Source organism: Botryllus schlosseri, chromosome 1, assembly GCF_051294905.1.
Source record: "Botryllus schlosseri isolate E-star chromosome 1, Bs_hap1, whole genome shotgun sequence".
In the NCBI taxonomy this organism is placed as follows: domain Eukaryota; kingdom Metazoa; phylum Chordata; class Ascidiacea; order Stolidobranchia; family Styelidae; genus Botryllus; species Botryllus schlosseri.
This window is the reverse complement of record NC_137236.1, coordinates 22,223,758-22,249,003: the sequence shown is the minus strand read 5'-3', so window position 1 is coordinate 22,249,003 and position 25,246 is coordinate 22,223,758. Positions and strand designations below refer to the sequence as shown.

The following is a 25,246-nucleotide window of genomic DNA, read 5'->3' as shown; positions in this document are numbered from 1 at the left end:
GGTCCAGGTCGACAACCGCTGATTCAGATGAACAGTTGCACGCACAGGAAGCAACCAAAAGGTATGCGAGAGTGTTAAGAATCTATTTCTGTACAGCCGACTCGAATCAGTAACAAAACTGAGTTGATTCGATATTGAAGATAGCGCATATATCATAATACAGACTGTATACGCAGACCGCTACCACAAAATCTTGCAATGATGATAGATGGCCCGTCCGATAGGCATAACTGACGCTTAACGGCCAGCTTTTCCGAGAACCCGTTCGTGCGCGCAGTTAATGCGTTCGCCATTACATCACACTGAAAGCGTAGCCGAAATAGTGGAGTAAAAATACGCTAGTTCGGGCGAAGGCTACGTAAAATTCCTTGGGTTCGTCTGCGGAGTGTCAAAACGCGCTATCACAGTAAAGCGATTGTTTCGAATTGGTATGAATCGTAATGCTAATCGCTGCTAATCGCTGTAATATTCGGCGTGAAGCAAAGATGTCATCGTCATTTGCATGGCTTAAATGGGACTCTCCAACAAGATGGCATTTGAAGCAGGTACGTGTCGGACACCACCTCCACGAGCATGGTTTAGCGAGAGGTGATCAAAGCGGTAATAGTTGGTACACAAATAGAAGTGATTATTGTACGTACTGAACTTCAACATACAATTTAATAGTACATTCAAATTATTCATATAGAAATGAGCCCGGATATTTTCGGTTGACACTCGTCACGGGTAATCGTCAACGACTAGTAGAGAATTGGCCACCTCTGGGCTCATCCAGATTATTGAATATTTCAGCCCCTATGGGAGATAATCCATCAGATAGCGCCCAAAGTTGTAGGTATAGTTATATCCTTGGTAGATACCTAAGGATCAGATTCAGGATTTGGATCCAGTCGTATTTTATGCCATAAGACAAATTGCAGAAACGATACTGGTACGAAAAACAATCGCTTGGACGCCAATCGATACTCTCTTATCGATACATTCAAAGTAGTTTATTACGCAGTTAATGTGATTGTATGTGCTGGTACAATTTTACATCTCCAGTGCGTACACTTTATATTTATACCGTATCATTACTCGAACAACGGAATTTTAGCGTACTATATATGCAAAGTATAGTCATAGTCATAGTCCGCCGCGACATTTAAAGCGACCGAATGAATAACACCTTAAAATTTCAAAACAACCGCATCGACAGAACTTAAGGTCACGCGGGTCGCGATAATGCGGCATCGCGCTGACAAGGAACATTGTATCGCTTATTGCAATCTCAAAAAGGTGAAATGGTTGACCTGACGCGGCCCGAACGCGCCATTACTCAGCCCCAAGTCGCCGATGTCAGATAGCTATCGCGCATTGCAACGCGCGGACGTGTTCGAATGGAAAATATTACAATCGCGCCACGAAAAGCAGAAAGGCTGCGAGGAATAACTGACAGGCACTCGAAAATCTCTTAGACGTCTCGCCGCATATTTGGGATGTCAACAACACTAAAGGTGTGAAAGATCGTTAATAACAGGCCTGGCGTAGCGGATAAGGTGTAATAACAGCATTTCGGACAAGCGTATAGCGGAGTAATTTCAAAGCGAGCTCGAAAACAACAAACTTAGAGAATGTCTCTTTCTATAGAGCGGCTTCGCAGTAATTTTTTAATCATCGCTTACAGTTCTGACTCACTGTCGCTTTTCGGAGTAGAATGTTAGCGAAAACTTGGAAAAACTCGAGTGTGGTGGTGTAGTACCTGGCCGGTTGTGGGAATTAGATATACGCGTCCAAGCGGTCGGTTAGACTGACTATATTAATGACTAGGACTACGCAATATTGAGTGACCCGAGTGATTCGATTTCGAAACACATATAAAGCTTCGAATCAAGTCGACTATTAGAGTGCATTACTCCATAGAATGACGTAAACAATAATAATGGCATCAATATTTCGAATATGTATGTTTTTGCGGCCACAAGGAGACTTTCGTGGGTCTGGACCTTCACACTTCCTATCCAAGTGTTGGGGGTTAATCTAGGCCTGTATCGCCATCTGATCCGCATGAGCGGCGTCTTGCAAAGCCTAGAAGTAGGCCGTGTTACTAGTGGGCAACTGGGCATTGGGCAATGGGAATATACATGGAATGATGATAAAAATGTAGGCCTGGTGTAACTGACCATCGACGATGGTCCATCGTATATTCAAAGAACATCACGAATTCCACAAACAAACATCCATATTATGACGCCATGACCTTAATAAAGACCAGGCAAATTCGAACATATATCTTCTCTGCTATATGTGATAAAGGCCGGTAATGTACGAAATATGAAAGTATACTCGGAATTATTCGCAAATGTCAGTGTGAATGAGAATCTTATAGCAACATTGGGAAACTTCGCGATTCCGAATACGAATCCAGCCTAACATTTTAAACAAGTAATTTCACATCCAAGATCATGACTCCTCTGATAATATCACACAATTACGAAAAGTATCGATACTTATATTGGATTAACTAACGACCCATCGACCATCGTTTCTAAATTTATAATGTGCATGGGGTCGGCTGCTCCAAGCCGTCCACGAACACACGAAGTCGACACGTTCTGCACGACGTGACCAATACGATGACATAATATCTATATATATTTACAGGTAGAGAACGTATCGTGTTCCTAGCATCACGATCACTCTATGCAATAAAGTTTGTATCAGCCCACTAACAAAATAAAACGATATTATAGACGTAATTGCTGTTCAACAGCCCATAAACTTTGTGTGGGAATGGTAATACTATAGGCAATAGGCAGCATCCAGCCTCAAACCCTAATGTCACCGCAGAACCAATACTTTAAATCTATATATAACCGAACATGATAGCAATTGAATATACATACGAATGTCAGAGAATGGCGAAAAATACCGCTTTGCATACAAGGTGATGATCATTTTCGAAGTTATATGCAAGCCGTCTTATCGTATCTAGTTAGGGTTACCATATTTCAGCAACCCAAATTCCGGACGCTCTTTAGCGCCAACCAGTGGATTCCAAAATGGGTTATGACGTCACGCTAGCAAAGCTTTGCTCATAGACCAGAGGTACTTGCTATATGAATCTGGTTTCTATATGCATCTGGTCGTTAAATTATTTGAATGAATTCTGTCAATAATATTGGTCGTTCCATTTACTACTATAAAGCTACTATTCTCCGCCCACATGATCAGAATTAGCGGTAGAGCTCGTGGAGGATGATGGGTTCGAAAATACAAGGAGCGTGATTGCACAGCACATCGTCAAGTCATATTCATGTCCTACCGATAAGATTGTTTATCAGCCTTATGCCGATGCGCACCATGGAGCTTTATAAACACCCCCCATCCAGTGGCTTCCAAGTTCCAACTTTTAATGGTCGCGACTCCATCTCCAATTTGAAAATGTGATAGTAAATCGCGCGCAGCGCGTAGAAAAATATCATGCATCAACACAAATATTCCTAAAAAATATTGTTTTATGCTGATTTACGAAAAAATTATGAGCCTACGTCAAGTCTTCAAAATTCCGGACATTTGGCAGATTTTAGAAATTCCTCCCGGACGCTAGTTTGAACAGTGAAATTCCGGACATGTCCGGGAAATTCCGGACGTATGGCAACCCTAATCTAGGTACACGTTCAAACATATTGTAGTGATTTTAGTTTTGCATGGATCTTTCTATACATTTGAATCCAATATGCATCATACCGCAATTACAATAGTCAGTTTTTCAAGTCCGGGCCGCCCAGCTAGTACTGGATGCCGTGCCGGTAATACAGCTACCCCAGTGACTTTGTGAGCTTGTTGTAGCGAGACGGCAAAACACAACTAGGTTAGCAAGACCGCATTACGTTATTGTTATGGCTGAGCAGATTTGGGTACGACACGAGTTAACAAACATGACCCTGTCTGGCGATTACGAAATAGACTGATCCGGATAGGAATAGCCAACACAATATTACAAAATCGTTAATCACCTAAGAAAGTGCGATATCAGACAATCCGCAGTGATGAAAACCGTATCAATTATATATGCCTGGGCACTTCGATTTCGAGTTCAACTAAGCTGCAAGTCGAGTCGTAAAAAAAGCCATGATGACTTGAAAAGTCCAGCTATTATTGTTCTTGAGGACACAGGGAAATGATACCAGATACGGATCACCCAAAATAATTTTGCATTTCGGGACCTTGACTATTTCATATCGCTTTGTGACCATAGTGAGGGTCGATGATCACTAAGCTTGACAGCATGTAGTGTTATCAATATCAGTAGCCCTGTGCAACATCGTTGGCGTTGCTGGCTGAACAACAGCTGCCACAAATGTTACTAGAAGTGTCGTTGCAGTTACAGAAGTTATTAGGTCTTTCACCTTCGTGAACGCAATTTCTTTTCTCGAATATAAATATATTTAAATTGAAAAAATAGTCTGATTCGTTTTGTCGTAATAACAATCAAAATTATGATGATTGCTTTAACGTCTAACGGCTCCATGAGTATTAGTAGCCTTGTACAACATGTTTCTTGATGGTGAACTACGGTTAGCCAAGGTTTCGAAGTTACAACGATGGTCGGGTACGTGCAATATTCAAACTATATATTTGTTGATAAAATATTACTCTAGAAGTGAAGGTTTATACGTTCGTTACTCGTAAATCGACTCGCATCTCATCTCATTCAGGTAATCAACAAGGGCCAATAACCGCCAGAATGTAGGTTCCATTCCATTGACTAGCTTCATTGACCAGACAAGTTCGAAATCATCACAAATCCGCACTTAACCGCATTATTCGGACACTTCAAAACGGCCAAAGCGTAACGCAAACACGGCTCAGGAGAATAGCGACGCTTTGAACAGCGATTTGTCCGGACATACCACCCGCGCGTTAAGCGCGGGCGCATTGTACTTGCGAAATTCCTAGCCGGTAATTGAAAGGAAGTGGAAGGAAAGGTCTTCGACACATCGAATCATCGCGGATTTAACACACCTGAATAGCCCATTAGGTAACAAATGATAGATGTTTCGACCTGAGGTGGCCAATGCAGTCGGTGTTGCTATACTCAAGTAGAAATGAACGAACATCGTAATTTCGATCAATTGCAAGAAGATGCAATTTGAAGATCATGTAATTACCTCTACCAGAAAATTCAATAACTTTGAAAAAGTGGAAGATTTGGTCTGGAACACGTACTTTCAGTCTGGAACACATACTTTCAGTAGGTCAGCGGGAGTGGATAGACCTTCAAAATTGCAAGGCGTATGCTCGCGACTACAGCGAAACTACTATAATCGTACTACAATTAATGGAGATTTTGAAACTATATTCAGATATCGTGATACAGGGGGTCTCTTTTTGGGAACTCTGTGTAACAGTGAAAGTATACTTAGATACAGGATACCTCTCGTTGCAACATCGGTTAGCAATGGCGCGCTACACACCGCGGGATTGGCTTTGAAATGAATAAGTGATGGCAATAATCTCCCGTTTAGTCGGCGTTAGCGCGAACGGCGCAGCGGGGTAGGAAGGCCAAGAATGCAAAGTGTGTCCCCCGCCGAGAATGCTAGCGCGCGTGTGGCAGCGTCCGGTAATCGCGAAAGCAATTCGTCAAGGTTTCCCTCGACAAGTTTATGTTGCGTTGTCGACAGGTATACGTGCGGAGGAAATCTCACAATACATTGAGCGGCGTTATCGACTGCGGAGATCGATGGTCGCACCAGCTCGCGGTATTGAGACGGTTAAAAATCTGGAACGTTCAGTATCGCTTCGCGGGTCGGATGAAATCGTCTAGTGGACCGAATGCGGCCCGCGAGCCGTACGTTAAACACCCCTGTCATACAGTATATAGATTTTTAACCATCTAAATACCGCGAGCTGGTGCGAATATCGATTTCCATAGACGATAACGCCGCACAATGTATTGTGAGACTTCCTCCGCACGAATGGGTCCATACTAATACCGAGAATGCTATTACCGAGATGGACATTACCGAGAATGCTATTACCGAGAATGGACATTACCGAGAAAGGACATTACCGAGAATAGACATTACCGAGAACGGACATTACCGAGAATGGTCAATGCCAAGAATCTAGCTTAATGTAACGTAAGTTGTCGCAAAATTTATACCTGAGGATCGATACCGAATGTGGCAACGCCGTGATGCACACACACGACCTGTTCATATTCATAACATGCCTGCATTGCATATATCATTCTCGGTAATGTCCATTCTCGGTAATGTCTATTCTCGGTATTGTTCTTCTCGGTAATAGCATTCTCGGTATTCTCGGTAATAACATTCTCGGTATTGACCGGACACCATTCTGAACAATGGCTGTATTATCCAGCACATTTCTGACAAATGCTGAGATTACTTTCATTAAATAATCCCTCAAGACAGAAAATATTGATTATGTTCAATGGCCACATTATAACCATCCGATAGTGGTGTTACGGTTTCACTGTCATGACCAAGAGCAACAAGTCGCTGTAATTGACACGTAATTCTGAGAAGGGATAAAGTGCACAGCGCACACTGAGCTCAGAGTTTTGTGGACAAATGAAACTAAAGGTGGTTATTCACAGAAGTGAAACCAGTTAGAAACCGTGTATGCAGGCTACCTGGAGATCATAATTGTTACACAAAAATACATTTAAAATATCTGTGATCGCAACAGAAAGAAATTAATCGCGATATAATAATAATGAACCAAACGTCTGCGTTTACAGTCAAATCTCGTGTATTCCTCACAACGCATACACATGACTATTGCCAGATTTAGACTCAAACAAAGTCATCATAGCAATATGCCAACGTGTATCGTCGTTAAATAACTGTATTCAATCGACCAATAATCGTACTATTGTCAATTTCATTGTTTACGGATAAAGGTGTTGCTAGAATAGTATATTAATGAGTACAGTACGAGTATTTAAGTGAAGAACGCGGGCATGGATTTTGAGGTAACTATTTGGAATATATTGACTGGTCCGGCCCGCGAGCGATTTGCAGGTCTGCATCCGGACAGCGGAGCCACTTGAGTTTGACACCCCTGGTTTCTGACGTGATGTGTCCAGAACCTACTGCCCAGTCAAGATACACGTGCACTGCATAGTGATTGTTCCAACCAATATCTAACCATTTTTCTAATAATTTTGCCCATAGTCAACAAATATATTGTTACCAATTGATAGAAGCCAAGTCAAGATACACGTTGGCCGTATAGGGGTCTTTTAACCACGTTCTAACCAACTTTCAAGCAATTTCATCAATACCTGGCAAACATATTCATACCAATCGATATAACCCAATCAACGGTAACTATACACATTCAGTGCATTAGAGACTTCTTAACCCCTGTCTACTCATTTCTTAGAGGATTTGGCCCATATACTTGAAAAACAATATCCATTCCTAGTGATATAAACCAAAAGTAAACTGAACACTGAACAGGTGACAACTTCTTCTATTACGTCACAGGTACTTGACGACATATCCTTCGCGAGGTATTTTTGCTCAGCTCGAGATTTTGATTCGTGTTCGCCAAATGTAACTTACGCGATTACGTTCCACTTTTTAGGGTGATGTGACATTTTCCTTTCCGTTTCGCCCCATTGGCACCGACCCGAGTTGATCAAATTAAGCGAAAAGGCAACTTGCCTGATAGCGACTAAAATCTTATTCCGAGGGATTAGCGGCCTTTGTAATCTGGCGATTGGGATGGCCGGCATCCGTGCGGCGTTTATGAATCACGGCCGCCGGTAAGTGATACGCGATACGAGTGGGTAGGCGAAGATAAACATTGGCATTAGCGAGAACTGACAGTGCGCCACCCGCGATTTAAACAGAGGTGGTCAACGTAGTCATCGTAGGAACTCAAGTGGAAGTACAAGGAAAGTCCTAAATTTCTACTCAGGTTTGTATAGAAGTACCTAGTTCCAAGTAGAGAATTAAGTATTCTATGTCCAGTAAGGACTAAAACACTGAGATCTATCGCAAATTTTTACTCCGGTACAAGTGGAAGTAACGATTCCCAAGTAAATCAAATTAAAATGAAGTCCGTAGGCCTAGTGTTGCGTAAGAACTGAGAAATGTAAAGTAGAAGTTGAAATGACGGTCGTACAATCATATTCAAGTAACGTAGAAGTAGCGTTTTTAGAGTAAGTAAAAATGCAAGTTTGTATGATAGTGATATTCATGATGCTTGTCGACTACCCTGACCATTTACGCTAGGCCAATTTCCATCATTTTTAATCCGTAGCTGCCGACTTGTAGCACGGCCCACTTCTAGGCTTCTATAAGACATCGCTTACACGGATGAGATGGCGAGGAGGAGCCTAAATAAACCGCCAACACTTGAGTAGCAATTCTGGAGTCAACCACGGTCGGACTCGAACCCGCAACTCATTGGGGCTATGGCTGTGAAGTGTGAATTTACCACTACGCTATCTCACCACCACTTAAAATGCAACCCTTGTATAGATTCGCCTAAAGACCAGTGAAGTTCGGAGTAAAATTAGAAAAAGCGCCTTATCTTCCTATTAAGTACAAGTCGGAGGGATTTCCAAGCAAATATTAGCTATTTTCGAGTACCGTAAGTATATATGTAAATATAGTAGTCCTAGATATGCCAATTAGAAATAGCGTCGTAGATGTCCACTCATGTGAATTGCAAGTAGAAGCAGTAATTTCCAGTAAGTAAAAAGCAAGTAAGTACTCTTATGCCCACGTTTCAACCCACAAAAGACGAGACCTGTGAAATAGAGGTAGAATAAAAGCAGGACCTCGTGAGTAAGCATAGTCTAATTAGGCAAAATCTAGGAAATGTAGAAGTACGGCGTTACCGCATTGACCACATATGTGTTTGCATTGACACGCGAAAAAGCTAGGTGAATTCATGATTAGGGTTGGCCGTCACAGAGAAAGCCCGGAACATTCCAAGACAGCGGATAATCAGAATGGATAGGACAGCGGCAGGCCCGCGCGCTGATGGAGCGTACAGCGTCACATCCGCTTTATCATAACTTGTCTAGGGGAGCGGTTATTCGACAATATCGCGTCACGCCATTTGGACACCCAGTAACAGTGGTTCATAATTTCTTTTTCCAGAGTTGGTCAAAGTGTAACTAATGCTACACATATAGACATAACGCCAATGCTGCAAAATAATGTTTCACTGCAAGTACAAATCCACAAGTATGTTAAATGCAATTCAAGTAACAGTAAAATGCGATAGTTTAAAGAAAATCTCAACCAACAGCAATTACCTTGGGACGGCACGTAGCCAGATTTATTTGTCAACAACAAACGGCAGCTGTACGAATTTTTGAAAACACACCCGCGACAAACTCATAATGGACAAGGTCGTTACGAAAATACGGAGAAAACTTCAAACTGTATTCCGCGATCGTGACCCAGCAGCTATATTTACCCGCGGTTAACAATTTCGCTGATAAAATAGACATGATCGCAAAACCACTTCAATACACAGAGCTCGTAGAGCAAATCAAAGTATAAAAAAATTCATAATGATGTGTCCAAGTAAGTCCATGAAAACGAGGGCAGACAGAAGATCTAAAATACCTCGGTAACTGTCTTAACGCTATCAACTATGAAAACCAAAAATATCGCCGAAAAAACAATATTCTGCGTGACTTATGGCATATTCTCAACCATAGACTTGACTCGTGTAACATTACTTTCAAAGGCGTCTTTGCACCCGTGAGTTTCGGCGTTCTCGATGCAACAACAATTTCACTCAGGCTGATTTTCAATGGCGAGTTCACAGCGCGATCTTGCGGGCGTTCACCATACAGATCTTGCTGAAAAACCTGGACCTGCTTAAGACTGATTTCTAATGATGACAGGCTGCTACAATTGACTATATCGCTAGAAGAAGCCAGCTACTCCTTGCCACAAGAAATACGTAAGCGAACGATGGATAATACTCTGATAGCACAACATTTAAATAGCCGCATGTTCCGAACACAGCCGAATACAACAGTGATCGTCAGGGATGAGTAATTCGAATAGGCGGTTCGCAATCCCTCGGTATGCCTATAAGATTTAAATAGATCGAGATATTTCGAATAACGAATCAAGATTTCGCATAGTTCTGGCTCTGATATTGCGACAAATCAACACATTAACTATTTACGAAATAAATACACAAACAAATATTTGACTAGATTGGATTCGAATCAAAACGTGTAAATTGGAGTTCGATTTGATTCGACTGTGACTCTAGTATGACTATGATGGGCAATATGCGCAAATGCTATTATGCTCAATGGGCAATGGCCATAAAATAGTCATAATCGAGTATAGAAACGAACTCGATGGACATCACCCATGCCTGACGGAATAACCAATCGTTTGGATATACACGACTCTGATATTCCAACAAAATGTTACTGTAAATGATATTTCGAAAATATGCAATTGAATAAATAAATGAATGAATATGTTTCTGTGAGTTTGTTTCAATTATACTCAGAGGTAGGTCTTCCCAATGAGTAATATGCTCAACACCAGTAAACGCAATGGACAAATGGACATACAAGAGTCAGTAAAATCGAAACCAACACTAACACCGCATTGCATTGCTGGCGGTCACTCGCGAAATTAATGTCACTTACATTTGAGGTCCGTCTTCGCCGCTGGTGGTCGAGCCCAGAGTAGTCGCGCTGCAAGAGCTGACCTCCGAAAACCTCGCCTTGTCCCCAGCTTTTCTTTTCGATTTAGAAGATCTTCCCAAGACTTCGCCAGATACGGCCTGCGATGTAGGTCCGTCTGCCATTATCTCCTGGTATCCGGGAGGCGCGGGTAGCAGTTCCGCGCTGGATTGCGTGACGGAGTCGTATGACGTCACAGATAGCTTGGTGACGGTCGAGAAAGATGGGTAGGATTCCACGCAGGAGTCGAGGGAGAAGAGCGAGTTGAATTCGTTGAGGTTGGCAAGCGGCGCTTTCACAGTAGGGGAGCCTGGAATAGAGATGCGATTGTTGCAGATGTTGTCATAGTAGTCACCATAGGTAAGAAGTAGAAGTCAATTCGTGAATTATTGCTCGGGTACAAGTTGCGGTAGCGATTTCCATTCGCGTATAAAAGAGCTTAGTTTTGTATAAAAAAATGGAGATTTCACAGCAGGGAACCTTTAAAAGGTTGCGACCGTTGCAGAGGTTAAAGTAGCCAACGTCGGCACTCGAGTACAAGTAGAATTAAGCGCCTTAAATTTGGCCTCATTACTGATCGCGTTACACCTGTACGCCATCTGTTCAACACCGAAATACAGTGGTTCATAATCTTTTTACTGTGGAGGCCAAAGTACTCGTTGTTGGTACTCAGGTAATAGGTATAAGTAGAAGCTGAAGTAACACCGTAAATATACTAAATTACATTAAGTAGCGATTATAGAGTAAGTAAAGAAGTATGCGTTAAGGACCTGGTTCTGTCTATAAAACTGACAACAGTAAAAGTGGAAGTAGTCGAAAATCCTAACTAACTTGAGCAGACAGTTCAAGTAGGCAATGTCTACTCGTGTGCTCCGAAAAAGTAGAAGGGCGACGCTGCTAGTTTCGCCTTTACAAAACGGATAGTTGGCACTTGTGTTGAAGTCGAAGTAATTGAGTAATATATTAGTGTTGAAATATACCCGAGTATATTAGGTGAAACTCGTCAGGGGTTATGCTCAGAAGCTAGGTTAGAATTGATAAGAATACTGTGCATCATCGAAGCTATCATCATCACCGGCATCAAAATTCTAATGAATGAGGCACCCACAAATGACATTATACACGAAGTCCCTCTGTTGAAACATACTGGGTTGGCGTACTTTGACAATAGTCCGATACTTTGCTACGCTCTCCTTCAATTGATGTTGTGATGGCGTAATAATCAGTACGTCTACATGTAATTCAAGTGGAAGTACAAGACATTACGACTATAATCGATATGATGATTGCGATCAACTCTGCCTACACTTTGAGCTTCCAGTCATATCAATATCGTGAAAATCCTATCAACTTACCGGGATGTGATTGCGGCTTGAATACGATCTTATTTCCGTTCAAAACTACCACGTTAGGATTTTGCGGATTCGCGCATTCGCTAGACTGGTTCACCGCTGCGTTTTCTTCTTGATTGACAGACGCGCAAGGGTCTTTTTCTACACAGTGATTTTCTCCATTCTCACACTTTTTATTCTTATTTACTTTCGCGTAGAGACTGCCATCTAGCGGTCCGCGACAGTGTAAACGACCTGGAAACAAAACCTCAAGTTTGTTATGGGTGCAGGACATTCGCAAATTGAAACTAACACACTAGCACAGTCAATCTTAAAATAGCCTCTAAAGCACCTGAACATGAATTGTAATTCCCTGTCTACCAGTGATATCTAGACATCCCTGCTATCTACCATCGAACACACACATGCCACATCTTACCTTTCTGCGACATAAAATCGGGGAGCGCGTAACCTCAAGCTAGGTACAATCGGCGTAGTGGGCGCGTCTGTTATTCCCGTGTGCTGAGGAGACACGATTAAAAGTGCGGAACACAAGGCATAATGCGACCATGCTATCCGTAAAAAATTTTAATTCTGTAATTTACGAACTGACGCACATCGGTATAACTAGTCAATTTATTATATACAAGCAGAACAGCGTGCTATTTCAGGAAAATTTCCCTGGAATCAGTATAATTTTGGTGCGACAAAGTCCGAGTTTGTTGTTGATGCAGCGAGAGATTGGGAGTTGAAATTCCATGAATTTCGATCAAAAATGCCTCGCGAGCTCTGACAAATTCTCATATTCATCTAAAAGCTCAGTGTCCTACTTCTGATATATTGTTGCGAAAGCTGAGGTGTGAATCATGAAGCTTCGGATACCAGGCACGCATGTGAATGAATAGACCGTTCGCACCATTCCTACTTCAGGCCGTTCGAACCTGACTGGACAACAAATATGAACCATGAATGTACCACAACACCAATACGCCGCAAGCAAATATTACCGAATCAAGCTTGCGCTTAGGAGCATGGATTTCGACGCAGGCGTATCGATTACGAATAGAGCTCGCGCAAATACCTACATTTACATTTTAATCACATGTTCTAGGACAGTGACACTGCACTTCAAAGTCCCTGCACAATGAGTATGTATCATTGCAACAAGTTTGTAGTGACTATTTCCACCACGGCGTATAGTGTGAATATCGGGTAAATGACACTTTTTGGTACAAGAGTATGCTCTCACCCCGATCCAAATACATCTATCTCTGTGGATATATAACCAGGGGTGCGGTGGCTGTTGTTTTCGCGTACCACAGCAACAAACCACATAAAGTTAGTGCGTTAACCGAATCCCACTACACCTGTGGACGTGGGAATTATATATATACAAACCGATTGGTGTATTAGACTCGTTTTCACCCGTTGGAATGGGTGTCAACCAGGGCTGTAATGACTCGAGTCATGAATAAATCTGTATATTGACTCGACTTGGACTCGAGTCATCGCCCATGACTCGGACCAAGTCATATGACTCGAACCTCAGACGACCAAGACCGACATTTCAATGCAATTTCGAAGAATAGTAAAGTAATCACACTGTTGGTATCTCGCTTATTGGTACTGGTACTTGAAAATGCGATCAGAAACTGTTAAAAGTGAGGAAAATTAGTATATTTTAAATGCGAAGTATTCGATATCACCAAACCAAGTTATAAATTATAAAAAGTGGTTTTAACAAGACTTTAACTCGAAACCAAGCAGTCAACGCAATGACTTGGACTCGGACTCAAGTCATAATACCATGACTCTGACTCGACCCTCTGCTCGCTGACTTGGACTCGGATTTGAATCGGTGGCGAACTAAAAATGACTCGACTTTACTAGAGTCAAAACTATAAAAGTGAGATGGACTTGTGACTGGAAGCCTTGTGACTCGGTTACAACCGTGGTGTCGAACCAAAATTTGGTTCCCTACGCTATGGTGGAGATCTGGTAAACACTACAATTTTCCACTTTAATATTTGCAGTGTTGGTGACAGCTAACGACGAAAAGACCCGATGAAGACTATCTAAAACAAATCGCTATGAAAACATGTCGAAACGATGAATGCAACACTGAATCTGCACCGAGCAGCAATATTTGTATCGAACGAACAATTACGATTGAGAAACAAGTATTGGCATGAGGTATGGTAGGAAAAATCGACGTGCTGATTGCACCTATAAACGCTTTTGGCTGTTGACGGGGGAGTGTTCGTCTGTATCTATGTGTAGGGGTCAGTTACATATTTTTGTTTCAGACAATCGTCATTATTTCTCGTGAATGTGCGGAATTCGATCTCGTACGCCAGGAGTGGAGTTATGCTAGTGGAAACCGGGCTAGATCCTAATACCACGATCAAGATATTTTTCCAGGCAGTTCCGATCATTTACTAGGAGAGTAGTCGCTAATCTTCACAAACTAAGCAGGAATGCCTCAACCGAAGCCTTGATCCTCGAGATCGATAGAGTTTGCCGGGGTGCCTTTATTTTGTACATGCAAGCTAATGAAAAGCTAATGCAGCTAATTAAGCTAATAAAAAGCTAATTAAGCTAATGAAAAGCTAATTAAGCTAATGAAAAGCTAATGCAGCTAATTAAGCTAATAAAAAGCTAATTAAGCTAATGAAAAGCTAATTAAGCTAATGAAAAGCTAATGAAAAGCTTATTAGGCTAATGAAAAGCTAATTAAGCTAATGAAAAAGTAAGCTAGTGAAAAGTAAGCTAATGAAAAGCTAATGAAGCTAATGAAAAGCTAATGAAGCTAATGAAATGCTGATTTAGCTAATGAAAAAGTAAGCTAATGGAAAGAAAGCTAATGAAAAGCTAATGAAGCTAATGAAAAAGTAAGCTAATGAAAAGTACGCTAATGAAAAGCTAATGAAGCTAAAAGCTAATGACGCTAATAACTATGCTGTAGCACGGGGGCCTTTCGACCCGCCTGGCGGGAGCAGACCTTTTAACGTGGCCCATGCATTTCAACGGGGAGTTTGGACTTTGAAAATTTTCGAGCTCGCCTATACTTTAACGTGGGCGACATAACTGCCGCAACTTTGCCGCGCGTCGCCTACCTTAAAACACGCGGCCCTATGGCAAACCGGCTATACTTGCTCGAATCGGTCCCAGATTTCGTGTGAGCCTAGTCATGGGGGGTGTTTGGCCGAGAAAATTTTTTTAAATTTTCCGACAATTTTTTCGGACTTGAATTTTTTTTCAATTTCGTTGCCATGTTAAAGGATAGGGAAGTTGGAGTTAGTCGTTTTTTCGATAAAAAAAAATTTAAATTTTTCTCTCGATTCCCACTTTTCTGGTATCGTTCGACGCAGCGGACGCAGTACACGTAGAACACGCCGGTACCCTCGGCGTGGCTCTAGGAGGTCGCAGAAATATTTCAGATTTTTATCCTCGTTCTGTTATCAGGAGCTCGAATCGACTATTCGCTTAGCTCTACGACGCACAGGAGCCGAGATACGACGTTTCGTGTTATAGCTCAGCTCCTGCGAGGCCCAGCCCCAAGCTCGACCCCTCGTTGGAAGCACCGCAAAGAGACGAAGCCGAAAGTCCGAAAAAATATTAGGAAAATTTAAAAAAAAATTCTTGGCCGATGCAGACCGAAAATGATGACACCGACGACGAGGCTAGCGTAAGCAACGATTCTGCACCTGTCGAAAACAGCATCGTTTTTCATGGCTTTGCACAACTTCATAATAAAGTGTTTGAAGTTGAGGATCAGTTGTTGTGTCCTGCCTTACAAGATCAAGCAGGAGGTGCTTATGACAACCTCAAAAGCCCATTTAAATGCATTCAGCGAAAACTGAGACAGGTGACATTGGAAGTCAAGCAACAAAGAAGGCAGAATTTGCATTAAATGACTTTGCACGATATGTTCAAGCAGTGTTTTCCTGGCATTCATATGGTGCTTGCTGTTCGAAATAAATAAATTGTTGAAATAGTTGAACCCAGAAATTGTGAAGAATTTTTGCGTACTTATCTGGGATGCGAACTTAAACGGGTGCGTACTTAAGCGGTAGATTACTGTACTGCGTCCGCTGCGTCGAACGATACCAGAAAAGTGGGAATCGAGAAAAAAAATTAAAATTTTTTTTTTTGAAAAAAACTCCAACTTCCCTATCCTTTAACATGGCAACGAAATTGAAAAAAATTGAAGTCCGAAAAAATTTTCGGAAACTTATAAAAAAAATTCTCGGCCAAACACTCCCCCCCCCCCCCCCCGACTAGGCTCACACGAAATCTGGGACCGATCCGAGCAAGTATAGCCGGTTTGCCATAGGGCCGCGTGTTTTGGGGTAGGCGACACGCGGCAAAGTTGGGGCAGTTATGTCGCCCACGTTAAAGTATAGGCGAGCTCGAAAATTTTCAAAGTCCAAACTTCCCTTCGAAATGCATGGGCCACGTAAAAAGGTCTGCTCCCGCCAGGCGGGTCGAAAGGCCCCCGTGCTACAGCATAGTTATTAGAGTCATTAGCTTTTAGCTTCATTAGCTTTTCATTAGCGTACTTTTCATTAGCTTACTTTTTCATTAGCTTTCCATTAGCTTCATTAGCTTTTCATTAGCTTACTTTTCATTAGCTTACTTTTTCATTAGCTTAATTAGCTTTTCATTAGCTTAATTAGCTTTTCATTAGCTTAATTAGCTTTTCATTAGCTTACTTTTCAATAGCTTACTTTTTCATTAGCTTAATTAGCTTTTCATTAGCTTAATTAGCTTTTCATTCGCTTTTCATTAGCTCAATTAGCTTTTCATTAGCTTAATTAGCTTTTCATTAGCTTACTTTTCAATAGCTTACTTTTTCATTAGCTTAATTAGCTTTTCATTAGCTTAATTAGCTTTTCATTCGCTTTTCATTAGCTCAATTAGCTTTTCATTAGCTTAATTAGCTTTTCATTAGCTTAATTAGCTGCATTAGCTTTTCATTAGCTTGCATGTACAAAATAAAGGCACCCGTTTGCCGCAAGGCACACGACGCGCGATACGAAGGCTTTTATCGCGAAGAAAACAATAAACACTGTGATACCATCGTGATGTACATCGCACAAGACGCAATCATGCGCGATTTACTAACAATAGCGGCCTTAGCGGGTATTTCATACCTGTAGTCTTCGCCATTACTATTATATAGCTGGAGATGAGTGGAGCCATATCCGCAAATTAATTCAACAATGCACTATTAATAGCGGGTCAAACGCAACGTCATACAGCGCTATTATTTGTTTAACAACTTCACCCCAAAAGCAATATAAATTAGCCACGGCATCCTGGATCAATTCGATAGCATATATACAAACCGATACCATACGAATAGTACAAGCCTTTGTTTCATGTAGTCATTTGGATTTGGCACTCATTGATCAATTGTCATTAGACGTTGCACAGAATAACTGCCGACCCTATGACTATGGGACATAGACAGGACAGTGACCTGCTGGCATTGGAGGGGAAATCGAATACAAAAACTAATGTCCGCGACCGAATCATCGCTTTCTAACATTTATCAACCAACTGCAATAAAATACCAGTATTATCCCAAAACACCGGTGCATGGATGGATGTGTGCACTGCTGTTTTGTATACAACACTAAATTACAAGCTCTGCAGTCTGCATACGCCGTCGCTCCAAGCATCAATATCTAGTTGAAAACGTGACCGACTCTCGAAAGTCAGCTAACACCAGACTTGTACAAACCACCAATCTACTTAGTTGACGGTCAACTAACGACTGTTATTTTCTTAGTAGTTCTAGCTCTGGTTGCAGGTACATTGAAAGAATTTATAGTTGTGGGCCATGTTAAAAACACGAGCCGTCCTTTGTCCGTTATAGAGTTCTAGTGGTCGTTAAACGTGAATCGCAATGCTGGTCTTCTGTTGTTCAATTGTCTTGTCGCCAATTATCACAACGGACAGTGGCGTAGCCAGGGGTAGGTTTTGGGGGTCGAAACACCTCCCATTTCAAACTCGAAACCTCGTCCCAGGACCTAGTTAATTGTAATTCCGGCTTTTTGAAGGTAGTTAGTACTAGTCCTATTTGGTAGTATTTGGAATTCCTAGTTTTGAAAATGAGTAGTTCTACTTCTAGATCCAGTTGCGCTTTTTGAAAATCCATTAGTTTCTCGAAGCCCGGAAATCGATCATGTTCTATTCTTATGTATAAAACATTGTTTATGCATGAAACATTGTTAGACATGATCTATTTCTGTCCTAAAGAAATAGAATACACTAGGCTCGATTTTGACATAAATCTCCTGACTGGACATGGACATTGGACATCTCCCGTTGAACGTGGTATCTAAACCACCTTGGCGAGTACGACACATTTCCTTAGTAACATCGGCTGACAACTATATAAAGTTCGATCTCCGCGTGACTGCTGGAGGCTGGAACGTGAAACGCCTGTAAAAATTTCAACAAATTGCAGCTCCATTACGGTAGCGTTCTGAAGAAAACGGCTGCGGCAAAGTTCTTTTTCGTTTTGCCCTTCAATTTGAGACCACATTTTTAGAGTGCAGTGCCCCTTTAACATGACTTTTCGGACATGTCATTCGAAACCACCTTATTCAGTCAGAAAATAACAACCTTATTCAGTCAGAAAATAACAACACTTAGTCTTCGAACCAGTGATTCGTATTCTCCAATCCCATCCGCTCAACATTCAAAATACCAAGTGAGTTCTACATTTAGACCAGGAGTCGAACCTAAAACCAGAAACAGCATTTTAATCAGTAAACAATAGACCCACCCCTCGACAACTATAAAAACGCCCCCTTAAACAACAGTGACGCGACTCATTGATAACCTCCTTCAAGTGACGTCACACAGCATACCGAGCCGCAAAATAAACAACCGGGTGTGAGATTCCAGAATAAAACAATATAAATAGAACACTTGAAATACCGGCCCATCTCCACGCCACCAGAGAATGATGAAATTGTTAGCGATGTGATAGCTGTTATGCGATTTCAGATTATTCGACACATAAGTCGTGAGGTATAGCGTGGAAATTACCCGCGAATCAGCAGTATTTGTGAAGCAATTTCTAATTCGATCAGTAACGATTCCGTGACGGGAATGGATCCGGGACTCACCAGAAATTAGGTCATGGCTCACGGGTTTTGAGCGACCAAATATTTGGATCAGCGAGTAATCCCGACCGTTTTTGCTTCGGGGACCAGTGAAATGTCAAACAAATTTTACGGAACTGCGAACCGTCAAAACTCGAAATTTACGCAAATTAAATGCATGCAACTAGAAAGCATATATTGGTAACTTCAATTGTATGCCTTTTTGGAATACCTCGTTCTATTGAAGTTTCTTCTAAGCGAAGTCCTGTTAAAAACACTAGAGTGATTTCTTTATAAAGAACTGCAACTTTGCTGCTTGCTAGACACTATCACCCTGCCTAACATCGCCAAATTGTACTGCCGAAAATACTGGTCTTAGTATTGAGCTGGTTACTTTTAAACAGCTTGGTACAACATTTTATACTTCTCGGCGTGTGTTCAAGTATACAGTTGCTTGATAGCTTTATATTACGACCCGACGTTGGAAAATACGTTATCAATTTATAAATGAATATAAATCTTTTCGTTTCATTTCTCTGACCAGCGTCCAACATCCTGCATTTTACAATTAAGATAAAAAAAAATATAGTAATATAGTTGGCCGGCCGGCATTCAAGTTGACACCGACCAGCGGTTGAGAACCACTGCTCCATATCACGCCAGATACCATTATAATTTAGGTTTTATATTCGTAGCTTTATATATTTAATCAAGGAACAGGCGTTCCCATACTTACTTTTTGTAGAATATAATTGAAAAATATTTGGCAAACCAACCGGAAAGTTGACGAGGAGTGGCATTTGAGAACCACCGGTCTCTGACTTTTTTTCGGTTTATCGTGGTTCGACAACCACGGAGATTGGTCGTTTTGTACCAATCGTCCTGAATTCATATCTGATGAATTGTGACACGGTTTTAAACGCGGTAGGTTCAGTAATCTGATTCCAGGTAAAACATCAGTATTCGAGCGATTTTGGACAAGAGATTAGTTGGGCTAGAGTCCGCAACCAACGGTCGAATTGGTCTAATTAGTGACATTATTGTTAGAAACACAATCCATAGGCCATATCAACATTTCTTTAATCACAATAAAACTTTAGTAGAACAGTAAAATAATATATCATGGGTATAGAAAACACAAATTTCACATTTCCATCAATATGGAATTCCTATGGTCTTCATGGATCAGTAATATCGAACTTGATAGTTTCCATACCTTGCTATCAGCCGACATCACAAATCGAAATCACCAGCATTGCCATGAAACCTTCAAACAGCTGGGAAGCAAGTAGTGAGCACGATATTGTTTTGGCTTACCGGGAGATCCCCATTGGCGGTACCCTTGAATCAGACTGAATAATTACTCAGGCTTATACTCTGTACTGGTCCGACAGTACCAACGAATAATCGTTCGTAGCAATGGAGCACTAGAACCCAGATTTAGTAGTAGTGACAATTTGCGATACTCATAGCAACGAATAAAGACAGCCGCACGGCGCAATGACCAACGCGCGCGGTAGATGAAGCAATGACGCCATTGGCAGACCGATAAATATCGGTCTGGAGGTTACCGATAACGATTTTTCCACAGATGTAGATATCGGCAGGCTGGCTATGATTATCACCACGCCAATCTCTACCTACACGTAGATAATATATTTATGTATTACTAATTTAGTCCTTTCTATGCGGTGCTTATGACTTACACAACAGTATTTCACGATATCTATAAGTCACACTGTTACCTTTGCAGCATACAACAACTATTCGCAGTCTGACTAAACTCAACTCAGCAGTCTCAGCCGACCGCTAATCGACATATACAGGTCAATATATTTTCGCTGATATTGTTCGGGGAATCCGTAAATAACTCGGCCGTTTCGCCTATCGCCGCCACTCGAGTTGAAGTAGTTGAAACGTTGCTGATAACGGGGCAGATGCGAGGCAACATTCATAACGTAAGACGGTAAGTATTCTTGTAAACAAACTCGGCGCGCTTTATCAAAGTATCGGGCTGTACAAATACGCAGAGGTTGTTATTTCAGGTATGAAGGCATGTACCGTTGTAGGGACATTGTAATTTTGCGGCCGGCAACTGTAATCGCGCGATTCCCGCAAGCTGGAAATTACACACAAAACGCAAGAGCGCTAAATCTATGCGCATATCTACAGATAATAGCGCGTGTTTTTACAAGTAGTAATTTATGCGCATAAATTCTCACACAATTGAGTATGTTCTTCAAGTAGCATTGTGACGCATACTGAGGTATGTATACTGCATGTCAGCGACTAAGTGTTTCCAAAGGCTGGCAAGTAGCGAGAGTTCCTATAAAACAGGTAATTAATGCACATATCCATACACATCACACGATAACGCGTGTTCTTGCAAGGAGCGTATGTGGCACACACTACGGAGTTCTGTACTGTATGTACTGTATGCTTGCACTGGCAGGGCACTCACAATAAACTGGAACTTGAAATTCTTGCACAGATCCACACACAATGGCGTGTGATGTGCGTGCTTACACAAAATATTGCTGTGAATAATATTGTTGTGAAAGTCACTAAACTATATGGTACTTGTCTGATCATTGAAGGGAATCCGATGCTGTATTCATGGCACAGTGTAGCGTGCTGTAGGCTAGTTGTCGCGGGGTATCGGAAGTTATTAACAAATGGTTCATTTGTGATTAAAATCCGGAACTGAAACTATCCTGTGACTGACAGAATCCAAATTACTTACACGGCGAATGTCCGACTTACATCTAGTATCCATGCGTTTATAACTTACAACTCCCAATTTAACTGCCATCCGCCAATCATTGACTATTGTATTCGCAAATATGTTATGGTAATGAAGATTAGTCATCACAAATCACTTGTAACACGAGAAATCTTTTCATAATGTCTTATATTGCAATAAGTAAAGACATTGAACAGTATGTTCACCTGATGTCAGGAGTAGACCTTAAATGTCTCTATCACACACGACCGAATCTATTGGCACCACCACACATTTACACGATTTCGCGAATCAAGAAACAAGATACACACAAACGAAAATGTCGCGGATCGAAAAAGGGACATCATCCTTGATATCCCAAATAAGTTCAGGAAAAACGCCCCCTTGCGGGGTCGAAGGTTACGATATTAGAGTCTCCTTTTGATAGCCGACTCCCTGAACTATGCAGTTCATAACAAAAATCGGCCATCCCATCACCAGCACTACGCAAGCCCTCCTAACATTATATAACTTATTAAACTCACAAAACTCACAAGCCACTTTAATTAAGTACCTAAGCTCATTAAAACATAGCGGATTCCGCGTAAGCGTCATGAATTAACAGCGAGATACGCGGTCTAATCTGACACGCTCGCATATAGCCTTTCCTATTCCCAACAGAGCGCCAATCGCACTTCACACCCATCCATTTCAGCTGTCATATAATAGCAGTATACGCGCTAAAAACGCACGTCGAAATCGCTCGATTTTCGGCATTCCGCGCAGTAATTACAGCACTCGCAGCCGGCTACGCCTAAGACACAGGCAGCCCGCTTAAAAGGACAGGCCGAGCGTGACAAACGTTACCTACATAAGTAGAGGCCGCGCGTCTTATCTTTCATGACTGCATACCATCGTAAGCCATGCGCGACGCGTTAAGACTTCACGATTTTTGCGTTTAAGGACGACGCCTGCACGCTCCGGTGGCTTCGGAATTGTTACGTCATGCCGCGGAAGGTATGTGGATCAGATGTTATCAGTGGACGGATGTCATCGGAAAAGGTGGGTAGGCTTACTGAGTGCTTGTTAATTTCGAAAGTTCGTTGTGATAAAAGCCTATCGGCAGCTTGTCTATCCAGCCCCGAGGGGCGATGTATCGTGTAACAATGAATAACGGAATCTACTACAAATATACTCCATTCTACTCCATTCAATTGTTGTCACGATACCATAACATGATGTTTTAAGGAGAGGCGGTCAGTAAGGTAAGCTACTTCTTCGGATTACTCAAGTAGTTATTTGGTACTTGGAACTCCTTACTCAAGTGATAGTGGCTTAAGACTATACTTGGAATTCAACTGCTACAGTTATTGGGCGAAACTACTTGCTCGCATTTTACGATGTGAATTTTGAAAAGCAGAAAGTAGTTCGAATAAATTTGCACCACTTTTGCGAGAGGAAATGTCATAAGAAACCCACAAAATAGACCCTGTATTATAGTAACTTATTATGTACTTCAATTTGCCCATTTGTAAGGACCTATTTGTAAGGCCATTGGTAATTTTGCGTAAGTCGACTAGATACATCCCTAAGTCCTAACATCCGCATAAGAGTAACCGACCTCTACCGAATCTACTTTTCGAAACTACTTCTGAAACCCCTGCGTTTATGTGAGTAGAAACGTACGGCCTTACTTTTGCTTCTACTTGAGTAGCCATGTTGACTAATTGACCACCTCCGCTTGTAGAGGGCTTGGCTTGTTAATTTTGAAATTTCGTTTTGATAAAATGCTGTCAACAATTCATCTATCAGGCCCCGAGGGGCGATGAGTATCTAACGTAACAATGCGCAAAGAAATCGTCTATCTAATAAGAATTCATTGCAAGATTCCATGACATGCTGTCATAAGTGCCGTATCGCTGCGATTTTCAGATTGCATAGTCCCAATGACCTTCGTAGATGGTGACATGAATTGAATTAAACTCACGGCGATTACTAGAGCATGACGTGACGTAAATTTCGAGAAAAGCACGCAATCGCTGTGATGTTTCTGGTGGGCTCGCGTAGTTCATATTATATAGTTAGTATTTGGGATGTGGGATGAATGCAAGGAAACGCAATGATTTCATCTACTTCTCAAATATCTCTAAGCGGTGCTGTTTAGAATAGTTCGTTTCCACAGATGATGTGGTCAGATTACGTTACATTACACATCGCACCCGGGGCATGCAACTAAAATATATAGGTTTTCGTCAAGTCAATGTGTATGGCTGTGAGTTCAACACTAGAGGCCAATCTCAATCAAAATTTGTGCCAATCCCGTTAACGCGGATATAACTTATTTTGCCGCTAAAGCCGATCTTTTCTGTTGACATTAAAACGCGACATACTTCAATACACAGTTCGCACCTTACTCAGGGTTTGCATACCGATATAACATGTTTTCCGATACTAAAACGTGGCATACTTCAACTGCAACTTGTAATTAGCAGTAACATAAAAACTAGACGCATTTAATCTTCATTTATTTACAATAAAACTACAGCTCTTGGAGGTTTAGAACTTTAATATATAATTGAATAGTGTATTCAAATTGAAATGAACCCGAACATTTTCGGCTGACACTCGTAAGGGGTTATCGTCATGTATATCAACGATGTTCATTTCAATATGAATATACTATTCAATAAAACTGCAGTTGATCATGAAATACTACTTCCTAGCTTGTAGATAAGGAAATGCAACTCTCCAGCATTTTCACCAAGAAGTGAACTACTATGGTTCCCATAAATCGATCCAGCACTACTGTATTGTGAATACCCCTCCACGTGGGACAATTGTAGGAGTGATTACGTCATTGCTCAGGCAGATAAACATCGACTGCAGGCTGACGGTGCCAGTTATATGGAGACAGAGATCGGTCGGGTCGTAACCTAAAATATATTTCTTCAAGCTATTTACTTGAATACCCGATAGGTCCAGCTTATACGTTGGAACACAACGTTCCCATTCGTGCTTCAAGCAAAATGTTACATCATGACTAGAGTATCATCGATAGCTACTGACATTTACCATTTAAGGCAGCTATTCCAAACCGTTGTCGAGTCACGCACATCTTCTAAAATTATTAAGCTTACGAAGCCAAGGCTTCCATGACCCAACCAAATTAAGCGAAACCCTGCATTGTACGACTGTACGGTGTACTTGTAGGTACGTCGTACATACATTTCTAAATGCCAGTAGGCGTTGAGAAACGGCGCAGTCGAATTGCTACTATACTAACAACATACACGCATACAACCGCTAAGACTGCGAGACTGTGCATTGCGCATACATTTGTAAATATTACTAAATGTTAAGAAGTATCGAAGTCGAA

At 41.5% G+C, this 25,246-nt stretch overlaps 1 protein-coding gene across 3 annotated transcripts in view; it reads right to left on the bottom strand.

Moving 5' to 3' along the window:
• LOC145445108 (uncharacterized) overlaps window positions 1-25,246 on the bottom strand; it is a 141,388-nt gene that overhangs the window by 91,875 nt on the left and 24,267 nt on the right. For all 3 annotated transcript variants that reach the window (XM_080323260.1, XM_080323257.1, XM_080323248.1), the window contains exons 2-3: window positions 12,052-12,282; window positions 10,661-11,006 (exon numbers count right to left, since the gene is read on the bottom strand). In XM_080323260.1, the coding sequence (XP_080179386.1) occupies window positions 10,661-11,006; window positions 12,052-12,282 (577 nt within the window). The remainder of the gene's footprint in view (window positions 1-10,660; window positions 11,007-12,051; window positions 12,283-25,246) is intronic.